The sequence below is a fragment of the Labeo rohita genome, chromosome 11, assembly GCF_022985175.1.
Source record: "Labeo rohita strain BAU-BD-2019 chromosome 11, IGBB_LRoh.1.0, whole genome shotgun sequence".
In the NCBI taxonomy this organism is placed as follows: domain Eukaryota; kingdom Metazoa; phylum Chordata; class Actinopteri; order Cypriniformes; family Cyprinidae; genus Labeo; species Labeo rohita.
In genome coordinates this window covers 25,241,305-25,251,192 of record NC_066879.1, presented here as the reverse complement: position 1 = coordinate 25,251,192, position 9,888 = coordinate 25,241,305, and the positions used below count along the sequence as shown (strand labels likewise).

General features: G+C 34.7%; 1 protein-coding gene across 1 annotated transcript; it reads left to right on the top strand.

Annotated features, from left to right (window-relative positions):
• The first annotated feature begins 491 nt into the window (after nt 1–491).
• gnl3l (guanine nucleotide binding protein-like 3 (nucleolar)-like) lies at nt 492–9,756 on the top strand. The gene is made up of 15 exons (XM_051123528.1): nt 492–573; nt 675–715; nt 1,118–1,225; nt 1,358–1,474; nt 2,604–2,687; nt 2,776–2,911; nt 3,016–3,119; nt 3,205–3,349; nt 4,020–4,107; nt 4,186–4,363; nt 4,453–4,595; nt 6,593–6,729; nt 6,829–6,992; nt 7,548–7,722; nt 9,553–9,756. Exons 1-15 carry the CDS (start codon nt 561–563, stop codon nt 9,618–9,620), a joined length of 1,701 nt encoding a protein of 566 aa, XP_050979485.1. The 5' UTR covers nt 492–560; the 3' UTR covers nt 9,621–9,756.
• The last annotated feature ends 132 nt before the right edge of the window (nt 9,757–9,888 follow it).

The following is a 9,888-nucleotide window of genomic DNA, read 5'->3' as shown; positions in this document are numbered from 1 at the left end:
AATTTCTAAAAAAAACAAATAAATAAAAAAAAACATATTACTCTAAACATATTACATATTACATATTACTCACTCCAAGCTTTTGAATAGTGTATAAGGTTACAAAAGCTTTTCATTTCAGATAAATGGTGATCTTTGGATCTTATTCATCAAAGAATCCTGGAAAAAATGTACTCAGCTGTTTTAAATATTGGTAATAATAATAAATGTTGAATAGCAAATCATATTAGCATATTAGAATGATTTCTGAAGGATCATGTGACACTGAAGTCTGGAGTAATGATGCTGAAAATTCAGATTTGAGCACTGGAATAAATTACATTTTAAAATATATTCAAATAGAAAACAGTTATTTTAAATAGTAAAAATATTCCAGAATTTTACTGTTTATTGGCTGATATAATTGCAGGCTTGGTGAGCAGAAGAGACTTCTCGTTTTACTAATAAATGTATTTTTTCATTGGATTTCATGCCACAGTTGGACTTTTATTTTGAAAGAAAAAACTTGGAGTTCGTTGCATCCTTCACACTAGCACTTTAAACCATTTACACGTGCAGTTATGTCCAAAGCAAGTGAGTATATGTGCCACTGAGTTTTTTTTTATACATATAACATTAAAAAATTCTGCTGACATAGTGGCTATTCTTATTTAATTACTTTTATCATGTTACAGAGCAAAAGCGAGCGAAACGCCTGGGGTTTTGCGGTAAAAAGGTGCGTAGTTTAGCCTATATGCTAACTTACTGTCAAATCAATGTTGCTTTTAAGTTCAGTTGAAGTGAACATGAGGTGCTTACTTACTGTATGTGCAAATGTAGCAGAAACAAGAAAAACTATCATTTGTTGAATGTTTGGACACTCCTACTCATGCAGTATTATTATTATTGTTATTATTATTACTGTTTACACATTTTAAGTAAGCAAAAATGTGAAATAACTCTGTAAGTGTGGGAATTATGCTGTTTGATAAAGTAAACAAATCAAATCTTATACTTGAGCTGCTTCAAAGTTCCACTCTTTGCCAAATTCACGAGGATTTAAGGTTCATAAATTGAGTGTTCCACCTTTTTGACAGGCAATGCCTGTTGACTGTCATCTGTTTCTTTTCCTCAAAAGTCCAAGGATGGCCAGCAGTCTCAGGGAGGAAAGAAGGATCCTGGCCTACCTAATGTGCGCAACTTTAAAGAACACAGTCAGAGACAAGCTGAACTCCGAAAACAGAGGGTGAGGAAAGGATCTGTACAGCCATTTCTAAATATGTTGCATATTTCATAATCTGAATGACACATGATTTTACTTTTATTTATATCACTAATTAAAGATGCTGATATGCAATTTTTCTCAACTGTTTTCTAGTTGGAGGAGCATCAGGAGAGGCAGAGGTTGTCAAGAGAGAAGGAGATGATGAAGCGCAGAAGTCTGGACAGTTTTCAGAAAGACATCCAGTCACGACAGAGAGAGTTTGAACAGAGGGTTGGTGTATATTACATTTTCCTAGATGTGACAAAGTATTAGGTTTTCCCTAGAAAAGTACAGAATTGAAATAAATTGAATGTGTTTTAAAATACAGTACATTTCAATAATGTGGGGTCAATAAGATTTTTTTGTATTTACAATGCCAGTCAAAAGATTTTCTTTAATGTTTTTTAAATAAGTTCTGCTCACCTGGCCTGCATTTATTTGATCCAAAATACAGCAAAAGCAGTAATATTGTGAACTATTTTTATTATTTAAAATAACTGCTTTTTTTTAATATGTTTTAAAATGTAATTTTAATTTCAGGATTCTTTGATGATCCAAAGATCAGCATTTATCTGAAATAAAATGCTTTTGTAACATTATACACGATACCATTATAGAAATTAATACTTTTATTTAGCAAGGATCCTTTAAATTGATCAAAAGTGATGATAAAGTCTAATTCAGATAATTCTAATTCTAATTCAGATAAACGCTGTTCTTCTGAACTTTCTAGTCAAAGAAACCTGAAAAAGTTCTACTCAGCTGTTTTCAACATAATAATAATAATAATAATAATAAATGTTTTTTAAGCAGCAAATTAGAATATTAGAATGATTTCTGAAGGATCATGCGACTGGAGTGATGCTAAAAAAATTCAGCTTTGAAATCACAGGAATAAATTACATTTTAAAACATATTCAAATAGAAAACAGTTATTTTAAATAGAAAAATTTTTCAAAATGTTATTTTTTTGCTGTACTTTGGATCAAATAAATGCAGGCTTGGTGAGCAGAAGAGACTTACTGTTTAAGAACTTTTGACTAGTAGTGTATGTGATATTTCTTAATATTATTTCTTATTATGAATGTTGTGAAAGTATGAAACGTGTTGTGGAAAATTTTCTGATGAATAAAAGCTAGAGAAAAAAGAACAGCATTTATTTGAAATTCTTCGTAACATCTATACTGTTCCTTTTTTTTAATCACTTTATCACATACTTGCTGAAAAAAAAAGTATTAGTTTTCTCACCCATGTTAATATTTTGTGCACCTGCTGTAACACCTCTATAAATTATCCTTTTGCAATTACAAACTATTGTAGAGCTGCACCTAACCCTTGATTTTTGTTGCAATGAATGCAGGAAGTTCAAATGCAAAACCTGGAAAAGCATGTCAACTTTGAGACTGAGAACTCCAGAAAAGCATACTGCAGAGAATTTAAAAAGGTATTGTTTCTTGTACTGACCTGTTTTGAACATGCACATCTAATGGCCAATTCTTAATGACAGTTTGCTTTTTTGATTCTTAAATCAGGTAATAGAGGCAGCAGATGTTATTTTAGAGGTTCTGGATGCCAGAGACCCCTTAGGCTGTCGCTGCCCACAGGTTGAACAGGCCGTTGTCCAAAGTGGAACCAACAAAAAAATTGTCCTTGTCTTAAATAAAATTGGTAAGAGGGTACTTAATTTTTTTATTTTAGCATTTATAACTTAATTAACAGTAGGTAGAAAAACATAAAATTAAATAAAAATATCTAATTTGTTCACTACACAGATTTGGTGTCCAAAGAAATTGTGGAAAAATGGATTAAGTATCTACGCAACGAGTTTCCTACTGTGGCTTTCAAATCATCCACTCAGCAGCAGAACAAAAATTTGGTGATTTGCAGTAATGTTTTTACTATAGTGTGTTTATGAGAAAATCACAAAGTTACAGTAATATTTTCCTATCTGACGTTCACAGAAACGCAGTCGTGTGCCTGTGACCCAGGCTACTCAAGAGCTGCTTGAAAGCAGCGCATGTGTCGGGGCAGATTGTTTAATGAAATTACTGGGAAACTACTGCCGTAACCTAGATATAAAAACTGCCATAACTGTAGGAGTGGTTGGTAAGTTGCACACAACATTTATATAAGATATACACTGCCCTCCAAAAGTTTGGAAACACCCCTGGCAAAGTGTGGTTTTGGACGATATCAGCATAAATCCTTATCATTTTTTGGTGCAAATACGTTAAAGTAACTTGACATTATCTTTGAAGGCCAGTAATAATAATTGTAATTTTGATTACATAATAACGGCAATATATACATGTTAAAGTCAGACATGCCCCTTTGCCGGCTGTGATGCCTGGTTATTGGTTTAAACTTGGCTCAGGTTTTTAAAAGATTTTTGGGTCAGCACACCTTAATAGCTTCAACAATTGATTGCCAATTATGTTTAGAACACAATGAATTTAGGCCCAGATTATGCAGAGCAGTAATAACTGCTAATGGTGGATATTTTGATGAATCAAAAAATTAAAATTTTTCTTTGTACATACTGTTTATGTAATAAAATATGTTTTGTTTGTGTTGTCCCTTATCAGTGCAAAATTATCGCAAATTAAAAAAGATTCATGCCAATATTGTCCAAAACTCCACTTTTCTAGGGTGTTTCCAAACTTTTGGAAGGCAGTGTAACTGCTCAGTTGTTTTTTTGTAAATTAATTCCATAACATCTAACTTAGTAACAGACACCTGTCATTTCGGAATCACTTTACCTGCTTAAATGTTTCAGGTTTTCCAAATGTGGGGAAAAGCAGTTTAATTAACAGCTTGAAGCGTTCTCGTGCATGTAACGTCGGCGCCACGCCTGGAGTCACTAAGTATGTTGATTAGTTTTGTTGATGTTTTCCATAAATTTAAAATATTTTTTTTTCTAATTTAAATCTGCTCACTTTCAGGTGTTTACAGGAAGTCCATCTAGACAAACACATCAAACTTTTAGATTGCCCTGGTATTGTGATGGCAACCTCAACCAGTGATGCTGCTATGATCCTTCGGAACTGTGTCAAGATCGAACAGCTGGTAGACCCGATTCCACCTGTTGAAGCCATATTGAGACGCTGCAATAAAGCACAGGTAGCAACTCATATTTCAGGAACTTGAAATGAGGGAATCGCAGTAATGCACACTTTTGAGATCAGTTGTTTGTAATCTTTCTTGTGTAGATTATGGATCATTATGGAATTCCAGACTTCCAGACGACACACGAGTTCTTGGCTTTACTTGCCCGTCGTCAAGGCAAGCTGAGGAAAGGAGGACTGCCTGACTCTGACAAAGCTGCCAAGAGTGTTCTTATGGATTGGACAGGGTGAGGTTATAGTCCAGTTGACCCTAATGCCAGTTATCTGTTGAAATAAAAAACGAAAAAAATAAATTATAATGTAATGGTGGCGGTTTTAGTAAAAATTATTCTACCATTATTCTAAAATTATTCTCTGTTCAGGCACCAGACAGGAATAAGTCTGTCAAAAAAACAATTAAACCCAGATAGCCTCTAAAAAAAAAAACCCATGTGCGCAAAACAAAAAATGATGATGTTTTGAAGAATATTTCACCTGTGTTGCAAAAACAATGGGGTGCAAAACAACTTTATGGATTTCAACGAAGAGACATTTTCAAAATATTTTCTTTTGTGTTTCACAGAAGAAAGAAAGGCATACAGGTTGGAAACACTATCCCTTTAAGGTTTAAAGGAGAAGTTCAATTTACAGATGATTTACTCTGCCCCCTTGTCATCCAAGATGTTTTTCTTTCTTCAGTCGATAAGAAATTATGTTTCTTGGAAAACATTTCAGGAATGTTCTCCATGTGTGACCCTGGACCACAAAACCAGTCATAAGTGTAAATTTCTCAATTGAGATTTATACATCATCTGAAAGCTGAATAAATAAGCTTTCCATTGATGTATGGTTTGTTAGGATAATACAATACTTGGACGAGATACAACTGTTTAAAAATCTGGAATCTGAGGGTGCAAAAAAAAAATCAAAATATTGAGAAAATCGCCTTTAAACTTGTTAAAGTTCATAGCAATGCATATTACTAACCAAAAATTAAGTTTTAATATATTTAAGGTAGGAAATTTATAAAATGTCTTCATGGAACATGATTTTTACTTAATATGCTAATGATTTTTGGCATAAAAGAAAAATCTATAAATTTGACCCATCCAATGTATTTTTGGCTATTGCTACGAATATACCCGTGCAACATAAGACAGGGTCACATATAGTGGACTTCAATGGTGCCCCCAAGTTTGAACTTCCAAAATGTAGTTTAAATGCAGCTTCAAAGTGCTCTAAACAAACCCAGCCGAGGAAGAAGTGTTTTGTCTAGCAAAACGATCAGTCATTTTCTAAACAAATTGACAATTTATATACTTTTTAACCTCAAATGCTTCATTATGTCTACGTGAACTCATTTTTTCAGGGTAAATACAGTTAGGGTGTGTCAAAAGATGACTTCCATCTCGTTTTCTTTCCCAACTTCAAAATGGTCCAACATCGCTGCAGAAGTACCGACTCAGTGTTTACAAAGTGAACATGCAAAGAGGATCAAACACCCTTTACAAAAAAAAGGTAAAACAGTGATGTAGGGCGATTTTGAAGTAGAAGAAAACGAGATGGGAGTTTTTCGACCCACTCTAACTGTATCGACCCACTCTAACTGTATTGATATAACACAGACTACGCTTGCGCATCGCAGAGACAAGAGGAGCGTTTGAGGTTAAAAAGTATATAAATTGTCAATTTGTTTTGAAAATGACCAATCATTTTGCTAGATAAGACCCTTCTTCTTCGGCTGAGATCATTTAGAGCCCTTTGAAGCTGCATTGAAACTACATTTTTAAAGTTGGGGGCACCATTGAAGTCCACTATATTAAGAGAAAATTCCTGAAATGTTTTCCAGAAGAAACATAATTTCTTTACGACTGAAGAAAGAAAGACATGAACATCTTGGATGACAAGGGGGTGAGTAAATTATCTGTACATTTTTGTTCTGGAGGTGAACTTCTCCTTTAACTGAATGTACATGAGAAAATCTGAAACATTAGAATATGTAACATTAGAATTTTTCAAACCTAGAATATTTTGTCCGTCTTTGGAACAAAAATAAAGATTTTAAAATTCATCATTTTTTTCGAAGTAATTAAAAAACATATTACAATGAACTATAATTGCATTTCCTGAAGAAAATACTAGAGCTTTTAAAGCATTTAATTCTATGTAAAATTAAATGTTCCTTGCTGGTTAGTCAAAAACTGTCCTCTGTTGTAAAATTCAGATATCATTCTCTGTTTTAAAGGGGACGTATCAGCTACTTCACACATCCTCCTGAGACACACACGCTGCCCACACATGTCAGTGCTGAGATTGTAGCTGAGATGGGCAAAGCGTTTGACTGGGATGAACTGGAGAAGGGCAATCTGGAGGCACTAGCTGGTAACCCTTGTCTATGCTATCAGTGAAACTGACATTTTAAAAAGTTTTATAACCACACATTACCTAATAATTTTGCCTTTATATTTTTGTACAATTTAGAATGTGGCACATCTGATGTACAGATGGGGTTCTGTATGGCCACTTCGGGATTGACACAAGGAGGTCAAGGAGAAGAGCTAGCAGAACAGCAAATGGACAACCCATCAGAGGACCTTGAACCTCAAGACACGGCTGAATCAATGGATGCAGATGAGGACACAGAGGTATTATGCAGTTCAATTCCTAATTCAAGAAAATTTTACAATCACCTACAATTAGTCATTCAGTTCAGTCATTCAGTGTCATTCTGTTTGGTGGTCATTTGTTATGGTGTGTTTGAAGAATTAGTTCACTTCTATAATAAAATTTTCCTCATAATTTACTGACCCCATGTCATCCAAGATGTTCTTGTCTTTCTTTCTTCAGTCAAAAGAAAGTAAGGTTTTTGAGGAAAACATTCAGGATTATTCTCCATATAGTGGACTTCAATGGAGTCAACAGGTTGAAGGTCCAAATTGGACCCTTATTCCTCAGCTGGGATTGTGTATTGTGGACATTTTGGACCTTTAACCTGTTGATCCCAATTAAAGTCCACTATATGGAGAAAAATCCTGGAATGTTTTCAAAATGTGTTCAGAAACCTTATTTTCTGAAGAAAGAAAGACATGAACATTTTAGAAAATTGACTGAATGAATTATCAGGATTTTTTTATTCTGGAAGTGAGCTAATCCTTTAAGACTCAAAGCTAATTTTGGACTTTCAATTCTAATTCTTTAAGTTCGGACCAATGACCGTTGAGCTCAAGATTCCCAAGACAAAAAGCAGTAGTGCAGTTGAAGCTGTAGGCCCAAAACCAGTGGACCTAAAAGACATCTTGGGTGTCGACCCACTCCTGCAAGGTCAGGCTCTCCTGGCTGCCAACAAAAAGAGAAAGAAGCAGCAAAAAAGAGCTGGTAAGACCAACTTTGTTTTTCCTGTCTCCAAAGCCACTTTAAAGGAGAAGTCCACGTCCAGAACAACAATTTACAAATAATGTACTCACCCCCTTGTCATACAAGATGTTCATGTCTTTCTGTCTTCAGTCGTAAAGAAATTATGTTTTTTGAAGAAAGTTTTTCAGGATTTTTCTCCATATAATGGACTTCATTGGTGCCCCGATTTTAAATTTCCAAAATGTAGTTTAAATGCAGCTTCAAAGGGCTCTAAACGATCCCAGCCAAGGAAGAAGGGTCTTATCTAGCGAAACGATCGGTCATTGTTTTCGAAAAATAAAAATTTGTATACTTTTTAAGCACAAAAGCTTGTGTAGCACAGGCTCTGGGATGCACGTCCACGGGTCGTTCTTGAACGATTCTTTCATTTTGAACGAATCTTTAATGTGACTCGGGAAGAACGAGTCGTCTCGGGGAGTGATTCATTCAGTCGAGCAACATCCTATTAGATTCTGTACTAGAATTAGTTCACCTGTTTCGAGTCTTTGGGTTTTTCGAGTCATTCATTCATCTTATGGGGCTGTCATGTGATGAACGAATGACTCAAACCCGAAAACTTGTCAGATAAGATAAGAGGTGAGCTAATCAAAGACTAAAGTTTTGTCTTGTTTGTAGTGTGATCAACGTTTGTGTAAGCAGTAGATGTGTTAGGCAAGTAACACGTAACATTTTAATTATATTTTGCTGAAATGAACAAAATGACTCAAAGATTTGTTCATTTTGCTGATCAAGACTCAAAGGTTCGAATCGGTAAAATGATCCGAACTTCCCATCACTGCTACGAATCATGTGTAAGTTCATCGTCTGTGTACTGAGTATCGTGAAAAACTCCTTCTTATTTTCTCCTACAACTTGAGAGGAGGACATCGTTGTACCTTTTTGCTTGCAAACATTGTTTACAAACTTACTTGCACTTTTTTAGTCTTTGCGCATTCGCTTTGTAAACACTGGGTCTGTAGTTCCGCACAACCTTTCGACGTGATTCAATAGTACATGGCGTCATGAACGCACATCCCAGAGCCTGTGCTACACGAGCTTTTGTGCTTAAAAAGTATAAAAAAAAAAAAATTCTGAAAAAAATGACAGATCGTTTCACTAGATAAGACCCTTCTTCCTCGGCTGGAATCGTTTAGAGCCCTTTTAAACTACATTTTGGAAGTTTAAAATCAGGGCACCAATGAAGTCAGCTATATGGAGAAAAATCCTAAAGTGCTTTCCTCAAAACCATAATTTCTTCATGACTGAAGACAGAAATACGTAAACATCTTTGATGACAAGGGGGTGAGTAAATTATTTGTGAATTGTTGTTCTGGTAGTGGACTTCTCCTTTAAGACCAGAGGCTTTTTTTTTTTTTTTTTTTAATGGATCCAAATGGAGGCTTGAATACACAGAATAAACTACTTTTGTGGCCAGACAGCTTATCATTTAATGAACTAAAGCTTATCAGGTAATCTTCAACATGCTTGCTGTTAAACATTTGTTTTGGATTGATCTGTTTTTAGAGTTTACACCAAAAAATGCTGTTATATAAGAGAAGTCACAGACAATTTTGGTATGCGAAACAAGGCTGTAATGTGATTGGTTGTTGAGGCACACCCAATTCAATTTGACTTTTTCACAATGGTATAGCCGCAGGCCCTGGTATTTCCCAATAATAATACAGTCTCTGCTGTATCTGCTTTGAATGAATTAATCCCATGTGTAACTATCATGGAAAAGAGTTTTGAACAGTTTGTTTTTACATATAAATACGTGCATTCTAACATATCTTCTCCTTTCTTCTTTCATAGATAAACTGGGCACCAAACTTTCAGATTCTCTTACATCAGCTTTGAATTTCTCGTTTTCGGATAGCTGATGCAGCGAGCATTAAACCAAGATGCTTAGGGGAGTCCTTTCAACTCTTCATGTGATTGGAAATACTTGCATACTTGTATATTTAAATTATCTATAATTTAAAATATGCAAATAAATAATATTTTCTCTGACTGAAAAGAATGACTCAACTATGTTTCTGCGGCTATTTATTGACCTTGTTTTTGGTCATAAATCACCAGCAGGTTTTTATTTACTGTGCTTCTTGTACCACAGAAACTCCATCTTTCAACTTTTTTTTTTTACAACAT